Source organism: Sinocyclocheilus rhinocerous, unplaced genomic scaffold (assembly GCF_001515625.1).
Source record: "Sinocyclocheilus rhinocerous isolate Xijiao unplaced genomic scaffold, SAMN03320098_v1.1 scaffold245, whole genome shotgun sequence".
NCBI classification, from domain to species: domain Eukaryota; kingdom Metazoa; phylum Chordata; class Actinopteri; order Cypriniformes; family Cyprinidae; genus Sinocyclocheilus; species Sinocyclocheilus rhinocerous.
The window spans coordinates 277583-299167 of record NW_015659923.1 but is presented as its reverse complement, the minus strand read 5'-3'; the positions used below and the strand labels follow the sequence as shown (position 1 = coordinate 299167).

The following is a 21585-nucleotide window of genomic DNA, read 5'->3' as shown; positions in this document are numbered from 1 at the left end:
GAACATAATAAAGCATTTCAACTAACAAATAAAAATAATTATCTACTTATTTTAAGCCATTTTTAGTACGATACTCAGGGGAACAGAATGAAACCAAAGGGATTCCGCTGCACTTTCACACACTAACATTCTTTAATAGAATGCAGCCTTACCAGATGTTCTTTCAATACATTCTTCTGACTTTTTACGTCTGTATGAAATAGCATAATGCTCTCTTAACCAGTTCTAACATGGGTCTGTCTGAATGTCTGAATCAAGTCCTGAATCAAATTCCAGAACAAGCTTTTTGGAACATTCTTTCGCCAAAAAAAAAAACCAGGACTCACTCATGAATAATCATCCTTATTCCTTATCTTCAACCTCCAGTCCAGACCTTCACAGGCGGCAGCAGGAGAGGTAAAGGCAACAAGAATCCAATGCCTGCATCACATCCTGTCTACTAAGATGCAATCATTTGGTTGAATTCTGAAGGAATCATAAACAATATCTGCCTGTACCTATAATAGCCCATAAATAAAAATAAAAATTGCATTTGAAGGAGCGGTTAATTACACATTGCAGTCACTAAATAATGTGCATGGTAAGCACAAAAAGCTCATATGGATTTGTTCTAGAATCTAGCTAATTAAAAATGGAGTTCTGGTGACTGAGAGAGCTGGTTTCAGACACACACCCAGAGAGAGCGGTCACAGATCACACCTCTCCTGACCTCACCCTTTCCTCCACCTGTAAAGGTGAAGCTGCACTTTCACTTTCTACTTCACAGGACCTCAAGAGCATGGCCTTCACGAACCTCAACTTGTGTCTTCTGATTATATGCAGATAGATATTAGTTTTACAAAAAAAAAAAAAAGATTTATTTTCTTTAATGGATTATGTAAATATTTGCCTTCGGTCTATAGCGTAATGCACAGATCTGCTGAAACATATATAAAATGAATCTGTTTCCCTCAAGAAGTCTTTTGACATTTCCCCATGTTACAAAACCATTAGCTAGCTGACACATCGCACTTATTGAGCAATCTCCTTCAGCTGTTTGGGTAACAGGAAGTGACGAAGCTGCACTAGAATCAGGTCGGCGGATTGTTGGAGAACACTAGCGACATCTCAGTAAGAGTCACACATCTGCTCATCCCTGTCTGTCACCCAGGGAGCTTGTTCTGATCACCTGAGCCTATTTTATAAACGGACAGACTTCGGACCAAACAGAAGAATTCCTTCAGGGGTACTATTACAAATAAAGAAACTCGACCTTATCTTTGAGATACTCAGCGGAGGTCCGAAAAAAGCAGCGGGATAAGGACATTTGTCTCCGTTACATAAGGTTGGTGAGTTTAAAGTTGGTTAAAGATGTTTCGTTTGGCTATGAAAAGGAGATGAAAAACATTTACAGTCAGTGTCTCAAAACCTAGTCAGCTGCCTACCCAGACAGCATCCTTGGCGCGCTCCCCTATAAGTTCAGTAACTGCGAAAATTTGATGGAAAATGATCAGTGCTACGTTCAGTTGTCAAATGATTTCTTTTATTTATGTGTGTAAACTGACGCATGCATGTGAAACGATTTGAAGCTGGCTTGACTTTCTATTAGTTTCTGCGTCTGATCACACCTGTAATCTTGTGTCAATCAAATGTCATATGAATCTGATAGGCTACGTGTGGTGGAGATTGTTTCCACGATTAGTTCTGATGGTGTTTATAGAAATTATACACAAACTTAAAGAGATCACATTGCCCTTCAATCACTTCCATGTAGAACAACATAAGGACTGGGAAAAATCTAGAAAATGATCTGAAGGCTGTTCATGCATGGCAGTGGACTCCTGTGTTTGTCGAAAGTAGCGTTACCTGAGGTCATCTCGGCTTTCACTTTTAGTAGGAAGTACTAGTGTTTCTCTTTCTTAAGCTCATCTGCTATATAACAGATGTGGTAGTTGAGCTAGCATTCTTATATTGAAAGAATGACAATGAGCTTGATTTGTTTCTTTAAATTAAATACATTGTTGATTTTTTTTGTGACCGAGGACCACAAAACCAGTCATAAGGGTAATTTTTTTGAAATTGAGATTTATCATCATCTGAAAGCTGAATAAATAAGCTTTTTGTTAGGTTAGGACAATACTTGGCCGAGATACAACTATTTGGAATCTGAGGGTGCAAAAAAAAAAAAAAAAATCAAAATATTGAGAGAATCGCCTGTAAAGTTGTCCAAATTAAATCCTTAGCAACGCATATTACTAATCAAAAAGTAAGTTTTTATATATTTACAGTAGGATATTTACAGAATATCTTAATGGAACATGATCTTTACTTAATATCCTAAAGATTTTTGGCATAAAAGAAAAATTTATCATTTTGACCCATACAGTGTATTTTTCGCTATTGCTACAAATATACCCCAGCGACTTATGACTGGTTTTGTGCTCCAGGGTGACATTTTGTGAACTATGGTCTGTTTGTCTTTGAGGTTTTGGTCTGCAATTTCAAACTAACACATTTTCATATTTAGGCATGCTTAATAAGGTCTCAGTTTCATTTATTATGAGATCCACAGTTGACAGCTAAATACATAATTCTTACATTTCAGTAGAGTGTAGTGTTGTGCATTAAGGACAGTAGCTAGTTTAGAATGGCTTTACTTAAAATGATATACTACCTTTCAAAATTAAAGTTGGAGAAAAGTTGTTAAATTCTTTTCACCTTAATCAGGGGGTAAAATAGATAACTGGGGTAGCATAAGTCAGTTTATTGATGCTATAAAATGGCGTAAGATGTGATGGCCTTCATTATCAAGTGAACCAACAAAATGTCCCTTTTGTTATCTGTGCTGTCAATGTGCCTCAAAGAGATCAATGCTTTCAAAGGTGCCCAGTGTAGGTTTTGCCTTTGTCACACACTTTTGCCAAATAATGATTTCCATTGTCCTAGGTAGCAGTGCCTCAACTGTTAGTCACATTGACAAACACATGCTCTGTCAAATAGTGTCTCCTCCTGAGTTCTCATAGAAGGAAAAATAAAAGAAAGCAAATGGCCACATTGGCAGATTGTATTGTAATTATAATGGCAACACCTGGCCAACAAATCCAGCTATTTAATCTGCTTATCTGCTCTTGCCTCCAAGCATCTCTGTAAACACACCTACATCCTGATCCTATCATACTCGCTTACTTTTAGGACCGTTCCTCATGTGCACCTCTTTACATGTAGAAGTCTAATTTAGCCTTTTAAACCACTGAACCAGTTTCCGCTAACAAAACTGGCTGAGCAGTGGTCAGATTTGGTGCAAGTTATTGCAGTCAAGTGATCTGCTGTGAGCTGAACTGACAGCCTCCTTTTAGTGCCACTATGAGAAGCCAGAAAACAAGCTCCAGAGAATTCAGCAGCCATTTCACATCTGTTCACACATTTGTGAGCTTGCCCTGACTGCTGTTTCATGACAAGTAGCTAAGGAATGTTCAACAGAGATTTGGAAGAAGATAGAAGAAAGATGATGATGATGATCAAGAGAGGACTGTTGCTTAAAATGTGTTTCCATGAAGAGGCTGTCTCAAAAAGGTTAACCAGATTGACTGGAGCTGTGAGTCAGGGATGTTGGCTGTGGGGCAGAAGGTGTGGTTTAAAAGAAAAGCACTTAATGATCTAGTGGTGGTTAAAGAGAGCAGATGAAATAGTGCCGGTGTATTGTGAGTATTAAGATTATGTCCTGTTACCAGTGAAAAGGAAATTTGCATCTGCTGCAGAAACTGGGTCATCAGTCACTGACAAAATTCTGCATATCTACCGCCCTTTTGTTTTGTCCATTCGGTAAATAATTTTTCTAATTTGATTGTGCTTTTAGTTACCAACAGCACGCTTCTCTTAACACAGGTTTCCAAATTTAAATCCATTCCACAGAATTCCTCAGATTATACCCTAAAATCAGCACATAAATAATAATAAAAAACAATCTTTTTTTTTTTCCACAGAAACAGATTTTCAAATTTAAATTGTCTTAATGGTTATAAGTGTTCCGTGTTTATTTTTTGTGTGTGCCATTTGTACAGTAGATGTTTCTTAGAGACTAAACATTGCCTAACATTGTTGTGAAATTTGAGTGTGCTGGACTGGCCTACAGGTATATGATATAACCTTCCTTTCTGTTGTTAAGCTCCAAGGTTTAAATAATGGCAATACAAATCATGTTGTGTTTTTCAGTGCCTTGGTAAGCGTTATTTATCCCTTTGAGCAGCGAGCAATGGACATTCATTTTGAACAAATGTTATCTTGCATTCAGCTAAAGGGAAATAAATGCAAACAGAGCATTGCGCAAAAGACTGAGTTGTTTTTGTTGTACATATTAAATTAAGGGTGGAATACATTGCCCCTATTTGCAGTCATTGATCATCTGTTTGAACTCTCATTCTGATGGCACCCATTCACTGCTCCATTGGTGAGCAAGTGATGTAATGCAAAATTTTTCAGAATCTGTAATAAACTCATCTGCATCTTGGATGGCATGAGAGTAAATTCATTTTGAGGAATTTTTATTTTTATTTTTGGGTGATCTACTCAACTATTGGGTGAACTAAATGTATTGATTTTAGGTTGTGTAGTTTATTCCAGCTATTACAATGCAGAGGAAAGCCAGTGCTATGCCATGATCACCTCTGAGCCTGTCCTGAAGGACACTGCAGATATAAATAACACCAGTGAGATCCAGCTGGAAAGCTACAGGAACTGGCTATTTGGTCCCTGATTGTTCCCGGAAGCAGTTGACATTTTGTTCTTCACGATAAGATGCTTCGATCTGAGATGATTCAAAGAAACCGGCTTTAAAAATGGCTTGTAGGTGTTAGGTGAAATATAGGTTATATACAGTAAATAGTGTGAGAACGTCTGTAAACTGATTTGAAAATGGTTTGTTTATTTTGTATATTTACCATTTTTGTATCTTATTTAGCTTGAACCAGAAAAGGATGGATTATGTCGATAAGAAGATTGTACAATATTCCCCAAAAGCAAACTGAAACGTTATATGGGTAACAAATACAATCATGAATCAGCCAGTTCCTGATAAATGCTTTTATGTATGAAATGTAAAGTGGAACCATACTTTCACATGATGCGTTGGTGTTTCGAGGTTGTCTGTCACAGTAGCCACCCACCCACATAACTACCAAAACACACCCTCTGTTTATTATCCCCTTTTACGTCTTCTTTAACTAGATCTCTCACTTCTTTTTCTTTCCAGGGCCACTGCTGAAAATTGATCCTCATCCAGAGGAGTGGAAACCCAAAACCTGAGCCATGGGGGATTATTACGAGATCCTGGGTGTGACACAAAATGCATCCCATGACGATATAAAGAAAGCGTAAGTACTCTGTGTCCTGTCATGGGCATCTATTTTTACACACGGGACATAGTAGAGCAGTAATGATAACAGTGATTGTGCAGCACAGGGGTTAGTTGATACTGTCCATGTGAGACTTCTCTGCTCTTTGCTCCTTGTCTCTATTAATGTGTGTTTGTCTCAATTCCTCGCTTCTGATGTTCTCTGTTTAAAACGAAAAAAAAAAACATCGGCCCTTCATTTTAATAACAAGGAGAAAGGGATTGGAGTTTGTGGGTAGACAGGGAGCATACAGCTTTTAGTGGTGTTTAGACACATTGGGTCCTTATACCCTATGCCTTATTCATCTACTGCCCCCCTGGAAAGGCTGTTTTGTCCTTTGTTTGTCAAGTAAGCAAATGTCTATTGAATCCTGATTCTGTAGGTCACTGAATTTGCTCATGGTAAAGGGGGGAATTTCTAAAGCACAGAGCTATGGAAGGCAAACACTAATAAAAGATGTGCAAAGGACAAATCCCCTAGTGTATGGAGTGTTTGGTTTAGGCCATTGACCCTGCTGTGTGCTGCTGGCTGGATGTGTATCGCTGACTCGGACCTAGTGTGTAGAGATGCTGACCTGTTGCTACACCTACAGAAGTCGTATTGTGCAGCATGACCTGTATTGAAAGTAGTTGTTCAGAGGTGCATGACTTTGTAATGCAGTGATGTGTTAGCATCATGAATGAGGACCGTGGAGTACTTTACAACGAAAAATGAGTCTCCTTGAACTGTCGATTTACATATTATGGGCCAGATTTACTGAACGGGGCAAATTAGCATTAGAGTGCATGCAATTCCATAAAAGCGCTGATGGGAGGGAAAATTCTGTGTGTGATTTACTGAAAATGCGCACATTTCCATAATGACCAGCGCAATCTACCAAGAGCAGCGCAAACTCCTACAAATGCATATTCAATAAGGTCAGGCACAAATATAACTGTGTCCATGGCTTTTCAGCACTAATTCTTCACTGCGCGTATTTAGTAAATCCTGACAATACAATTTTAACGCCAAAAGACTGTTTGCGCTGGTGCAAGCTGTTAGTAAATCTGGCCCTATGTCTTAAAACATGTTTAGCCTATAACAAAATAATTTTAAGTCTGTACTATACATGTGTAAAAAAAAATATTTTTACACTAAATACCACTTTTCTGCCATGAAGACAGGTTGATATATATATGAGTAGTCATGTTATATCACTCTATATCACCATGGCTGTGATTTGGCCATATGTACGAGGCCGTTTATACAATAGTTTGACGGCACAAGTGTTTTAAAAAATAAGAAACAACCACGGAGTGTCTTAACATTTTGTAAGCAGAACTACTTCCTTCCGCCATGGATTCAGATCTCAAGTTGGCATTGGCAGTTAATAGATGATAACAAATCATGCCTATGGCCGAATCACAGCCATGCTGATATATAGCGATATCACACAGGTACTTGTGTGATATTGCTCATATTTATTTTAGTTGACAGTGTATATTATTGTATATAATGACCCTCATATTTGCTGTACTTTTAAACTTGAAGGAATGTTGTCAGATATACTAAGAATGCCCTGTCTTTTGTGTTGTCTTTCCACACTTAAGAAATCTTGTTTTAATGAGGGTTTGGGTATGTGTGTTTTACAGGTACAGAAAAAAAGCACTGAAGTGGCATCCAGACAAAAACCCAAACAACAAAGAACAGGCAGACAAAATGTTCAAAGAGATCTCCGAGGCATATGAAGTCCTGTCAGATGGTACTACTATTTATATATATATATATATATTTAATTTAAATTTTTTTTTAATATGATGCCATGTTAATTTTTGAGAATTAATATATTTTAAATTACAATACTAACTTATTATACTAATATTAAAGAATTGTTGTGGAATGAATGTCCCATGCCATGAGATATTTACTTCATGCAGGTAAAAACAGCATAAAACATAAAAAGCTGTACCCAGATAGATCTATGATCAGTCTCATAAGGCTGTCAGTAGTTGAAAGCCTTAATTCATGAATGTTTTAAACATATTGAGGTATAGTGCTTGTCCTCAGAATAGGATGGAATTTGACAAAGGTCACACTGTGGATTACATCTTTACAAACCAAAATTTCTGTTAAAAAATGGCCAGTTACATTTGCCACATTTTTCTTTCATACAGAAAACAAACGGAGACAGTATGATAAATATGGTAAAGAAGGCCTATCTCATAGAGGTAAGTAAAGTTATTCCTGATTTATGTTATCGGTTGAAAATTTGGTTTTCCTCTAATCATTACTTGTTTAAAAGGAGGCCATTATGATGAGGATTTCATGGGTGGATTCACGTTCCGAAATCCAGATGATGTCTTCAGGGAATTCTTTGGAGGCCGAGATCCATTTGCAGATTTTGCAGGTTTCTTTGGTAGGTACATAAGTAAGTTAAACTGATTAAATAACAAAAAGTACACATGGAATAGAAAAAGAAGACCGTATAGAGTTTTTAATAGCAAAACCACGTTTAACCTGCATCATTTCTGAATAAAGAGGCTTTTGCCAGTGAAAACAGGAGTGTTAAAAATTAGAACTAAATTCCCAAAAAGAGGAAATGAAGGTCATTTAATCTCTCACAGAGTCTCTGTGACAGTAATGATGTGGTTTGAGTTATAATTAGGTTTTGCATGAAATTATTGGAGCTTGGGTTCATTAGATGATTAGCTTTCTGTTAATCTACCATAATTATTTTGTTCACTAAAAATGTGCTCTTAACATGGGTGTGTATTATGGGAAATTTTCACACTTTACTGAAAGGGCTGTTTTACATTTTATATGTCTGTATGTATACATTCAATAATTTTACACCTGTATAGAATTATTACGACTATACAACAATCACAGGATGTCAAGGACATAAAAGCACCATGAAAGTAGTCCATATGACTTGTTTGCTACATTCCAAGTCTTCTGAGGATTATCCATGAATAATGGCTTAATATAAATATCTTTTTAGAGCTTAACAGACTGCAGTCACTATAAATTGCCATAATTGTGGGGGGGGAGAAAAAGTATGTGTAGATTTAAAAAAAAAAAAAAAAAAAGTATTTCCACAGATAAAATAACAAAAGGTTTGGAGTGAAACAAGGCAGAGTAAACGATGGCTGAATTTTCATTTTTGGGTGAACTAATTTGATATGTTGAATAAGCTCTTAAAAGCATGAAAGCTGATATAGGAATTCATTAACTGGTGAAAATAGTGTTGTAGAGTTGATCACACATAACACATATTAGTCATCTGTGAAACACTAAAGTGCTGCCCACTGACTCTAACTGCTGGGAGCAAATGGCTGAACGGCATGTGTGTAAAACATACAGGCACTCTAAATATGGCGAGGGTCGCTCAGACCAGCAAGTGAGACGAGAAGAGACTGTGCATCATCCACTAGGAATGTTCTCAGAAATAGCTTCCGAATAAAAGAGCAGCAAGAGAAAGGGAATGGCTAATAGCTCGAGGCCGCTATGGAGAGAGAAAAATGTTTATGTGTGCATATATGTATGTTCCTCTGCGTTTCAAATTGGAATGTTTCAGGAAGACCATCCTTGACGATGGAAGGTCATTGATGTTTATTTGTTTATGTAGCCATGACAAGGTTGGGGGTGGGTTAGAATAACAGTCACACTGTGTGTGTGTGTGAAGATATCAGGTGTGGTTCTGCCTGCCAAATCAAACTGCTTGAAGGAGATTCAAAAGTTCATATGAAGGTGCTGAGTGTCTGAAAATGGAGAAGCATTGATCTAGACATGTTTCAGCAGGCATAATGCTACATTGCAACACTGGTCCTGAAATTATGTGGATGAATAAAAATAGACCTGTGAAGCCCCCATCAACCTAGTATTTCCATGAACCGAAAAGGGAAAAATAAAATGTGCAAATTTATTAAAAGCCTGAAACGGAAAACTTGTGGGTTTGATCTCTGCATGAAAGGATCAATGAGACATGAGCAATGCATGCGGCTCCAGGGAGTTTCTCTCTCTTATAACACACGTATTGTTTGACAGCCAGCTCTCAAGTTTAACCTTACTCTGAGTGGCAAAAGGCTAGAGTTGGCCAATAGATGGTATTTTGTGACTAAAACAAGCAGATAGATCAAACTGGTGACCTTTTTTAGCCAAGACCTTTTTGACTCGAAAGGTCCCCTAATGTCTAACACAATATTCTAAGGTCTCCCATATTGAGTAGGATATTTCATCTGGTATTTCTGCTGTGAATTGACAATGCTGCTTGTTTTCAAACATAAAAAAAAAAAAAACAGAAATCTGGAGTAGTTTTGATATTAATTTGTTCATGATATCATTATTATTTGCGTTTTAATTACGATTTTCTTTTCTTTTCTTTTTTTTAAAGTAATTAAACCATTTTATGTCACCCTTGGACTTTATATCAGGAGTCTCGTTTTTAATGGAAGAATAAAAGATGGCAGATTTCCCCCTTTCACTGTGTCCATGTTTAGATGTTGTAAATGCTTTCTTTAGTTCTGTAATGCAATATTATGCTGTTGGTGAATGTTTCAGTGGTCTGTCTGTCAAGCATGTAAATCTATTATCCAGTAGTTATGTTCAGTAGTAGATAAATTGTACTTGTGGGACCAATTTATTCGAACATATTTTACATGTACAGCCATGACATTGTTTTTCACTAAGCTCTTTTTTCTTTTGATTTAGCTGATGACCCCTTTGAAGATTTCTTCGGTGGGCGGCGTCACAGGGGTGTTAGCAGGAGCAGGACGACAGGTTCATTCTTTCCTGGGTTTTCTCCATTTGGTTCCCCCTTTTCTGGGTTTGACGCAGGTTTGTTAATGTGTGTGTGTGTAGCTAGTGAAAAATACATAATTGTGTATTTAAACCATCATCATCATCATTGTCATTTCTGTAGGTTTCACCCCGTTTGGCCCAATGGGTGGGGGGGGCTTCACCTCGTTTTCCTCCTCCTCATTTGGGGGTGGTGGTGGTGGAATGGGAAACTTCCGCTCTGTCTCTACATCCACCAAATTCATCAATGGAAAGAGGATCACCACCAAACGGTACCGAAAAACATTCTGTAACGGCCTCTAACTGTTTGAATAGTGATTCACAACTTCAAGCATATTACACAATACCGCTTTTGCATATTCTTCAGTCACTACATATCTATGCAAAAGGCTCATAAACTGATGCTTATTTGACTAAGCCTTAACTACTATCTATGGTAATAATTGTACAGTTAATGTCAGCTCACTCTACAGCTAACTTTTGTGTCATCACAGTATTGTAGAGAACGGTCAAGAGAGAGTGGAGGTTGAGGAGGACGGTCAGCTCAAATCTCTCACAGTCAATGGTAAGGTCCAACTTCTCCGACTGGACAAGTGATCTCTGAACTCTGCAGATGAACATTCAAAACATTTTAACCCAAACATTCCTAAACATAACCAACCCTCCCAACCAGGCTGATGGCTACTAAAACACCTGCTCTCCACCAGTCAGCAAGCCAAGAGTAGGTCACGTGATGCATCCATGTGATGTGAGCTTTTAGGTGGTGCTGTTACCCTCTGTGCAGTGAATCGCAGACCTAAACAGGGTGAACTCTCATTCCAATGTGTTTTTTTCTTTTCTTTTTTTGGGAGACGGGGACCATTTATTCCTCACAAAAACAGGAGACCTCAGTTTTAACAAGCGCACTTCATTCCTTTCCGTCAGCTGATGGCTGTTCTTTCATCCATAAGTGCTTATTGCCTGATTGAAACTGGAGCTTAACAGGTTGTTTCTGCTTTCTGCTGTAGAGCCATTCAACTGTTCAAATGTTGAAGTCTTAACCTCTACACTATGAAATATTTAATATGATCTAACCAATGTTAGGAGCCACCAGTTGTTTATAATATTAAGCTGTTTATAAAATACTTTATCATTTGGCTTCACACCAAACTGTTGCATAACCTGAGACCTTTCCATTATTAAGAATATATATTGTGTGACTTTATATGCTGGACATTTTGTTCTTTGTAAGACAAAAAGCGAAGATGGACAAAGTTTCAGGTTCAATAAATCTCACTTTCACCTGTTTGGAATGTTGCACTCACAGTTTCTTTGCGGTGGTTTTTAGAAAACGTGCCTATAATTTGTGTAGGTGTGTTTTTTTGCTTGGCTGATGTGTCTCATTACAGCACTTACAAAATTAAAATGAGTAAAACATTGCCTTTTAATCTGCTTTTACATCATCTTATTGTTTCCACTAGCTTCTAAAATATTCACACATGCATGTGCACATACTTAAGCGGGTTTATTTGGTTTGCTCTACAATGTTGATTTAAGGAAACACACAGATAAGATTTCACCTTTGATTAACTGCAAGTATATGTAATGATCACTTGCTCCTGCAGTCTTTGACAGCCATGATGTGATAAGCTCAAAGCCTCAGCAGATGTTCATTTATCCAAACCTTGTCCTTCTCATATTGATGTAAATAGCATCAATCCTCAAGACTGAGAACACATAAGCTAGCATTAACCCATAATGAATTATGATTATGTATTTTATAACCAAATCAGGAAATGCCAGGATGACAATTGGATCCTTTTGTAAATGTAAAGATTTAGCACTACAGACACTCTTTTTATGATGACCTTACACACACAGTGCAGGTGATTACAAGATGGGAACTGAGACGCAGCAAAGGTGTAATTGATTTCCTCTACACTTTTTTTTTTTTTTTTTTTCAAACAATTTATTCTACACTGGTCTTTGAAGCATTTTTAAGAATTTTGTTAAATTTTTAGATATAAATCAGTAATAAATAAAATATTTAATAAATACTGACCTCACTATTTTAAATAAACAAAGCTAATGATTCTTTTAAAATGCATTTGCGAGGCCCAAATGTCCTCACTATTATAATGAAATATCTTGTGCGTGTGTGTACCTGCTTAACCATATTTTGGGGACAAATTTGTACCCAGAAGTGAGCAAAACCCTGACAAAATCGCCAAAAACCTCCATTTGGGGACGTTCTCATTTGTAAAACTGGTATAAAAATAAAGTAAACAAAGTTTTTTTTGTTTTTTTTTTGTAAAAATGCAGAAAGTTTTCTGTGAGGGGTAGGGGTGGGTTTAGGTTAAAAAGTGTATAACTATCTGTATATAAAAACAATAGAAGTCTATGTAATGTCCCCATTTAGATAGCTAAGTAAACGTGTGAGTGTGTGTGTTGTGCTGAACATGAGCAGATATTGATTTATGCAAAACCTACCTCCCTTTCCTTTGTATTTTGATGAAATCTATCTTTAAAATTATATTGAAAACTGAAAATTAAATATTTTTTTCACCCTAAATTAATCAATCTTAAAAGATAATATATATTATTTAGATATATATCTTAAAGATTATATATATATATGTAGACCTGTTCTATCCTGTTCAACTCTAACCCTGTTCAAACACACCTTAACCAGCTACTTCAGATATTCAGGAGTACTTGATGATTAAGACAGGTGTGTTAGATCAGAGTTGAAGCTGAACTCTGCAGGTAGGTAGATCTCCAGGAACAGGATTGGGCAACCCTGGTGTAGAGCGTTCTGTTTTCTGATTTGTTGTCCACTGGCGCCCCCTGTAGTCTAAATGTTACACGAACACCCTCTTCCATTTCCAGTCTTGCCTTGTCCTTTAGTAATAGCAAAATAGATTTGACATTTGCTAATGATGAATGTACGTTGAAGGGCTGTTAACCTTTTCTGGAGCGGTGTAATTTCCACCACATATTGTCCACTGAAACGCAAAGGTAGTGTCTAATCTATAATGACATTGCAGCGCTAGAGGGCGCCATTTCTTCAGTGATATCAAAACGTCTTTGATGCGCAAAATAGGCTTACAATTTTATAAAGATGAATTTAACAAAAACATTTAACACACAAGGTGTAACACATGACTGACCTTTTACAAGGACTTTACAAAATAATAAAACAGAGCATAACACCTTTTAGCTGTGAACATGTTTACAGTAGGCTATTTTGTACTTTATGGCTTAAAAATATCACAAACACACTAAATGTAATGTGTAATTTTTACATGTGGATTTTTCTAAGCCATCCCAGTAAGAAAACAAATTATATACTGTTGTCTACAAATGAAAGCAAGCCACAAAAATAGACTATATATAGACAGACAAGTCAATGAAGACAAAAATAGACATTCATTTCCTTCCTCCATTTTTTCCTTGTCTCTTTCTTTGATGAATGATCCAAATTTGATCAAAATGATCCACAACTGTGATGAAACCGGAAGCTGAAAACATCCAAAGCCTGAGGAAGAGTGTTTCCCTCGTGTTTTACTGCTGTCCTCCCAAGGCTTATGAAAGATGGTAAAGATAGGAGTGACGCAAGAGAAAAATATGAGGCCAGCTCTGGGTTTCTGTTAGGGCCTGTTGAGATGCTATCAGAACGTCAGAACGGTGGCAAGTGTTTGCTGTTGACTTTGGTCTCATTTAAAGATGGGGCTGCTCACTTTCCTGGCTTTGTGAATGATTTTTTTTTTTTTTTTGAAACAGTCCCAGCCTTTTCCTCAGAGACTAATTTTCTCAGTGATGGCCATCCTTTTTGTTGTTGTTTGTTTTTCATGTATCTTGTTGTGGTTGTTTTCTCCAGCCACTGAAAACATGCTCTATTCACTGTCAACCATTATTCATTCTGTGAGCAACAGTGTCCATTAACATCAGGATACCAAGATAAAGCTAGTAGTATTCAGCTGGTCATGTGACTTCATCCATAAGGGGACCTGCTCCGTGTATTTTATTTTTTTGCTACTGAAATACGTGTGGTATTTAAAAATACAACTAATTTCTAAATGTGTATAACCTTTTTAACAAGGAAAAATACTAAGTGCACCTTTGAGAAAACTAAAAGAATTATTGTCAATGTCACCTTAAACCTCAAACACATGAGAGTTTATGCTATTTGCAGCTTAAATAAGGCACGTCTTTGAAACACACCATGTAATTAAAGAAAAACTGATATTTGAACAGAGAAAATGCTTAATATTTATTAAAAGGTTGCATTTAGTACAGTTTTTTATTGTTTCCAGGCAAAATATTTATTTCGCCACTGAAAGTAATTAAATGATAAAGGATTAAAACATTTCCTGTCTTATCACCGGGGTAACCGCCATATAATAGCTTAATATACTGATCTGAAAGCAAGGACGCTTTCAAACAATAAAGCCCCACCTTGAATCAATCCCCCTCCTTCTTGAATACACCAGGCAGCTCTCTATTTCATTTCTTTATTTCCCCCTTCATATTTAAAAGGCTAGATATGATCTCTCCGCTGCCTTTCATGGACGAATAAACGCTGCTTGTTATTCAAAGCTCGACGAGGAAGAGAAACCTTAACGCCAAGGGTTTTCACTCTGCTGGGAGCTAGTGAACGGGACACTTATTTTCCACGTATAGTCCCTGACTGGGATTTAGACACCGCGCCATGATTTGCTCGGATGCATTTCAGAAAAGCATCTGAATGCGTGCGTTTGTATGGAAATGCGCCTTCGGTAATAGACTGCGAGTTTACGGGGTCACCGCGGCGACCTCGCGGTAATAACACGTCCAATCATACGCGCGGAAATTGAGACTTGCGCGAGCTGCTTTTGTCTCTGTTTGACCAGGCTCGTTACGCTTTGTGCCGACGATTGGGACTCTTCTGTGTCACGTTCTCTCATCTATATCTTTTCCTTCATCTTTCATTTTGTGTCATTCTCTTTTGCCATTTCCCCCTCTACTGATCCTTTATCTGTTTCTTTCTTTTTCTCTGTCAGGGATGAAAAAAGCTCAGGATAGAGATAGAAGAGCAAATTTTGATTAGTATGCTATACTAGAAAGTCTGAAGGAGGTCCTTTGCTCACATGCTAGTTTGAAGTTCCTGTCCCAAGTTATATATAGGAATATGCCATGTTTTTTGACAATAGGCTAAGAAACTAAATATGATGTAGGCTATGTATTATCCAACACATGAACTTTTCTCTGTGTAAAACATCATGCAGCAGACATTTACAGATATACATAAATGTAGGCTACATGACTGAAACTGCAACAGCTAACAAGGTAGGCTATCTACATTCAGAAGAATTAATATTTAGCAACCAACTATCTTATTGAAATGGTCCTCTTTTCCACAACATTGAATGGTAATAATCCAAGATTATCCAAATAAAAAGAGTATAGTATAGTTGTATACATATAAAAGTTATAGTTATGACATAAAAAAATAATTATTTTTGGTCATGATTTATACACCCTCATGTTGTTCCAAACCTGTATGGCATTCTTTCTTCTTCTGAACACAAAAGATAATAATAATAGGCATAATAATAATAACAACCATTATTATTATTATTATTATTAAATATGTGCTACCAATATTTTTCAAAAGATTTTCTTTTAAAGAAATCACACATCACATGGGTTTGGAATGACATGAGGGTGAGTAAATGATGACACAATTTTCTTTCTTTTAATATATGTGACCCTGGACCACAAAACCAGTTATAAGGGCCTTTTTTTTTTAAATTGAGATTTATACATCAGAAAGCTGAATAAATACGCTATCCATTGATGTGTAGTTTGTTAAGATAGGATAATATTTGGCTGAGATACAATAATTTGAAAATCTGGAATCTGAGGGTGCAAAAAAAAAAATATATATATATATATATTTTGAGAAGTCCTTAGCAATGCATATTACTAATCAAAAATTAAGTTGAAATAGGCTATATTTACGGTAGGAAATTTACAAAATATCTTCATGAAATATGGTCTTTACTTAATACCCTAATGATTTTTGGCATAAAAGAAAAATGTAATTATTATTTAATTAAATTACAAATTATTAATTTAATAAAAAATGATTATTTAAATCATTTTGACCCATGCAATGTATTGTTGGCTATTGCTACAAATATACCTGTGTGACTTAAGACTGGTTTTGTGCTCCAGGGTTGCATATATCCCTTATATTGTTCTGCGTCTGTTATCATTTAAAGTAATTAACTTGTTGATGTTAAAAGCTTTTAGAGGATCCATAGTACAAACAGTGACATTTCCCATTGTCACCTTAGGCAGCTGTTGTTGTGGTTTGGGTCACGGTGATTCTTTTCTGCAAGCTCAAGTAAGAGGGTCCGTCAGACAACAAGAGATGTGGTAAAGGCTTGTGGCTTGTCTTCTAAATGTATTCTATTTTTCATCTTTTCTTTGGGGGGTTGTTGGTAGGTGGAGGAGGGTGTTGCAGCAGACGCAGGCCTATTCCGGAGATGAAAAAAGGTCCGGTAGTTTGAGAAGCAGCATCTGTCCCTTTTCTTCTCCTCTCTCCCCTTTAATTACACAACACAATAGCCATGAGATGTGCCCATAATCTGCACGCATAATCAGCCTCTCTTTTCTCTCTTCCGAGCCCCTATTCCGTACGCTAATTCAATATAAATGTAAATTAACACGCGAAAAGAATAAAGAAATCTCAATCTATTTACATGACTAATCACAATAAACGCGTTCCACATGAAATATGAATGAATGCATCGCGATTATGGGGAAAGTGGGTGGGTGTCAGGCAAGGAGTGCTTTAGGAGCTATTTAAACTTTTTCTTTTACAGTCTTCTCATACACTTTTGTGTGTTTGTGGGGTGATGCACAAGTGTCTGTAAATGGCAGGTTATGTGTGATATGAATTGTAATTGAGAGGGGACAATATGGTAGCGTTACCAGTTCTGCTACTTAATCCCAAATGAAAATGTCACCTTGCTACGGCTGCGTTTACACTTGGCATTAACATGCGATCACCGTGATCCGATCAAGCAGATCGGATCATTAGTCAATCAGAACACGGCGCGTTTACACTTGGCAACATCAACTTTTCTATCTGGATAACCGATCGGATCTGTCTTTCCCGCGCAATATTTAAATAAGTCTGCAAAGTCAACCTGAAGTGGTGTTTTTTTTTTTGAAAAGCATTTTCAGTCGCGGGACATTTTACAAATCAAAGATAGCCTAAGTGTAGGAGTCTCACTAGTCTCCACACGGGTGTTCTCCATCTTTTTTCTGACAGTTCGCCAGAGGGGGCGGCGTTTTGCGTGATGTCGACCTGCGAATGCAGACACGATGGCTGGATTGCGTTTACATTACACTGAGATCCGATCACAATGCGTCCTCGACTACCTCTGGAGCAGGACACGCTGATCGGATAACATTCCGATCAGAAGCGCGTTTACACTTGTCTTTTCAATGTGTATGTGGACAACATCCGGATACCGGTCGCATGTTAATGCCAAGTGTAAACGCAGCCTAAGATGCTAAGAAATAAACTTAATTTGTGGTTGCATTGATATCTGAGCTGCAACAAGAACAATTAATCACTGGATTTGCAGAAGTATTTAAGCTTCATGGATTCAAATCTTTAAAAGACATCAGAGTTAGAGGCAGTTGATAGTAAGATATATAAGTGTGACGTGACATGTGGCCAAGTATGGTGACCCATACTCGGAATTAGTGCTCTGCATTTATCCCATCCAAAGTGCACACACACAGCAGAACACACACACACCGTGATCACACACCCGGAGCAGAGGGCAGCCATTTTTTGCTGCGGCAGCGCCCGGGGAGCAGTTGGGGGTTCGGTGCCTTGCTCAAGGGCACCTCAGTTGTGGTATTGAAGGTGGGAGAGAGCGCTGTACATTCACTCCCCCCACCTACAATCCCTGCCGGTACGAGACTCGAACCCGCAACCTTTGGGTTACGAGTCCGACTCTCTAACCATTTGGCCATGACTTCCCCTGTGTCGTGTACATTACTTCTTATAATTTTGACTTTCTTATCACAATTTCTTTATACATTTTCAGCTCATTTCCATTTTTTTATAATAATAGCACTGTTATTATTGTATGAAGCAAAACAAATGGTAAATGATCATTTTATTTCTCAGCCAGACTGTCTCTTTCTGTCTGCCTGGATGATTAGTGGTCAGAATAAACTTAAAATTTGACCAGACTTTATAATGATAGTCAAAAGTTTGACTTCTGTGTGAAACCAAATAAGAACAAACTAAAAATTAAGATTTTGTGAAAAATAATAATAATAAAAGAAGCACACTGCAACCACACAAGAGTATTATCAGTGAAATGAAGAACACATTTTCAAATCAAAATGAAATAAGTCAGGGTAAATCCAATATAGAACATACAGATCTTAATACCGTTTTATATCATATAACTTTGGAATCAACTTGTTTTGTAATATCATTTAGGGAATTAAGCAGTGAAGTGGCAAAGGAATAAGGTCAGCTGAAACAAGTGAAGTATTTTTTATTTACTTTTTATTTCAAATGTCAGATTTTTAGTTTCAATCTCACAACATTTGTCTAGAAGCAGAAACTGTTCAAGCGGAGTACATAAATGCAATCAGCTCTGACTAGAGGTAGTTTGGCATTAAACAAGCTTTCAGGAGGAAGGAACGTAGAAAAGAATGTTAAAGCACTATAAGAGTATTACTATTATAATGATTGTGTCTTTCCAAAACAAGCAATATTCCTGATTTATATGCTTTTTGGACATGACAGGAATTCAATAATAACCAACCTGATCATGTTTGTTTTATGTTTCTAGGTGAGCACTGACATATATTTCACATGAATGAAACATTAAACCCAATTTATTTATTATAAACTGCTAATGTTCCATATCATTTGTCTGTTTTATGCGGTACAATAAGTTGCAGTGATTAAATTAACATAATTCATGAAGGTTGACTAAATGATTGATTGTGCATTGAATATTATCATCACAGATTATTAAGATGGAGTACACTTTGCATAGTTTTGTCTTGTTGTTACACTGATGTCATACAAAAATGATGTTTTTCTATTTGTGTTTAAGCCCTCTGCCTACTTTTTCTCATAAACAATGCAGAAAAATATGAGAAGGAATTGATGCCCTGAAGCAAAATGGATGATGTCAGATTCGAAATAAATAAATAACTGCCCAAAGATCACAGCAGAGCCTGTGCTTACACAAACACTGCGTTCCAGCAAACGCAACATCAATTCTGTTTGGGTTTGTCTGTACTACTAGCCACAGAAATGCACTTCAAACCTCAACAGTCACAGCTTTTCTTCCATAGTGGAGAGGATAGGGCTATCAGACTCCAAAATAAACTTATCAAATTCATACACTAGATAGAACACAGTAAAAGTGTATAGTGTATACACAATTATTGTCTCGTCAATACACAGATATGGGACACTGATATGCATTATATAAGTGAAATTAAACCTGCAAGGAGACTGACAGAGTCAGAGTAACTTTAATTGTACATGTTTATGAGTATGATGAGTATTTATGAATGTTGCCATACTCCAAACATGTGGCCAGTCTATATTCCAAAGACTGAATTATATCAGGCTATGCATTCAAAGTGCATGCACAAATCAGCAAAAGTGAAATAATAATAAAAATAGATAAAAAGGTCATCAACATTTCATGCAAATTCATCTGAGCTGTGTCTTGTCTTGCTCACAGGTATTTCTGATGACAATGCATTGGAGGAAAGCCGCAGACAGAATGCCCTCACTGGCGCTGCCCCATACAACCGTTACCTCCGAAATGTGGCCCAGAACCCTTCAGAGGAGGAGGAGGAGGACAGAGGCCTGCAGAATCTTGCCAGAGGTTTGTGTCCTAGCTGGATCCTGTGCCTGTAGGATAGAGACCAGGATCAGAGGAGCAGAGCAGTTTCATGCAGTGTTGATTATCATCACAATTAAAAGAACCAAAGACTTAAACTACTTCAGTCTGTGTGCATTGCATTTATTTAATACACGAGTTTCACAATTTGAGTTGAATTACTGAAATAAATGAACTTTTCCACGACATTCTAATTTATTGAGATGCACCTGTATATTCAGTTTTGTATTTTTCAAGGTTGCATGAGTGAGTCAGATATTAAAGATTTGTCAGCGTGGCGGAGGTGGCGTCTGCTTGCTCATGAAATTTATTTCAGCAGGCAACTTTTATAACTAATACAACTTGCTTTTGACTGGTTCAAGCACTCAACAGTATCTGGAAATGAATTTCCATTAAGGGTTCCAACAAAGAAATTCCAGTGGAGTTAATGGTTTAATGTGATTGAATTCTTCTCTTCTGTGAGCCACAGTTAATGTCTATAACAATTAGAAGGATGTTTTCAAATATTAATCAAGTTGTTTTGGTTCTTTTTTGTTGTATTAATGAACGTCAAAGCTCATCAAATTTCCTCATAGTAAATCACTTTCATTTTTGTAGGGATTTTTGACACCAGGAGAAAGAAACTATTGCTGAAGGAATCAGACACCAAAAAGAAGCGGATGCCAAGAATGGCTCCTCGGATTGGAGTGTGGTTCTAACATTATTTGCAATATATATACTGTATATATATATATATATATATATATATATATATATATATACACACACATACATTTTTGTGTTGTTTTTACTGTTCATTTTCTAAAAACTGAGGAGATATATAAAGACATGCATATTAGATAGTCACACATGCTCAAATTATTCTTTTTAAATAGAGTACATAGAAAGTTTATTTTTTTATGTTCTGCTTTGACATGTTGCATTCAAAGTCATGCATCACCATGCATGTAATGCAAATGATCTTTCATTGTCCTGATTTAATGTGTAAAAAGCAATCACACTGTCTTCTGTACTTACTTAATTCATGGTTTTAAGCATGTTGTAGGACATTCCCCTGCACTGTTGTATTATTGAAAACAGACAATTCGAGAGAGAGCCTAAACACATCACTCATAGGATAATTAAACCCAACTGAAATACATTTATTCATGTTTTAAAACACTAAACAGACCTCTTCATTAATTTGTAAAATTATGTTTAGATTACTCACATGTCTGTTTTCAGCACTTTGATATAATTTTAATGAAGAAAATAATTCATTATAAACATAAAAGTGAGGCATTTTTAAGTTTGTGTGTTTGCCGTCCATTTGGTGCTTTATACATTTTGTATTAAATGATGGAGCACAAACTCAGGATTGACATGATATGTAAAAGATGCTTAAAAGCATAACTATAGAGGTGACAAATAAGAGACAGGTTGATGAGGGAACATAGAACTGGTCGGACTAGTGCACCAAGAATGGAAAGAGAGAAAGACAAGGGAGAAAAAGGTGAATTATTCATTCACCA

At 36.8% G+C, this 21585-nt stretch overlaps 1 protein-coding gene across 3 annotated transcripts; it reads left to right on the top strand.

The window, feature by feature from the left end:
• The first annotated feature begins 1014 nt into the window (after positions 1–1014).
• Positions 1015–20798, top strand: LOC107724407 (dnaJ homolog subfamily B member 6-like). Of its 3 annotated transcripts, XM_016533331.1 has the most exons (11): positions 1015–1328; positions 4937–5015; positions 5228–5348; positions 7001–7110; positions 7523–7576; positions 7651–7764; positions 10059–10184; positions 10270–10417; positions 10640–10710; positions 19913–20059; positions 20672–20798. In XM_016533331.1, exons 3-11 carry the CDS (start codon positions 5284–5286, stop codon positions 20770–20772), a joined length of 936 nt encoding a protein of 311 aa, XP_016388817.1. In that variant the 5' UTR covers positions 1015–1328; positions 4937–5015; positions 5228–5283; the 3' UTR covers positions 20773–20798. The 3 variants fall into 3 exon arrangements, with proteins under 3 accessions (XP_016388817.1, XP_016388816.1, XP_016388815.1); XM_016533330.1 differs by lacking the exon at positions 4937–5015; XM_016533329.1 differs by lacking the exon at positions 4937–5015 and having other exon boundaries at positions 1016–1324.
• Positions 20799–21585: the final 787 nt, after the last annotated feature.

Coding starts and splice junctions, on each gene's coding strand:
- LOC107724407 (XM_016533330.1), top strand. CDS start 5,284: ATGGGGGATTATTACGAGATCCTGGGTGTGACACAAAATGCATCCCAT. Junction 7,111..7,522: donor ATATGAAGTCCTGTCAGATG/GTACTACTATTT, acceptor TCTTTCATACAG/AAAACAAACGGAGACAGTAT. Junction 7,577..7,650: donor AGAAGGCCTATCTCATAGAG/GTAAGTAAAGTT, acceptor CTTGTTTAAAAG/GAGGCCATTATGATGAGGAT.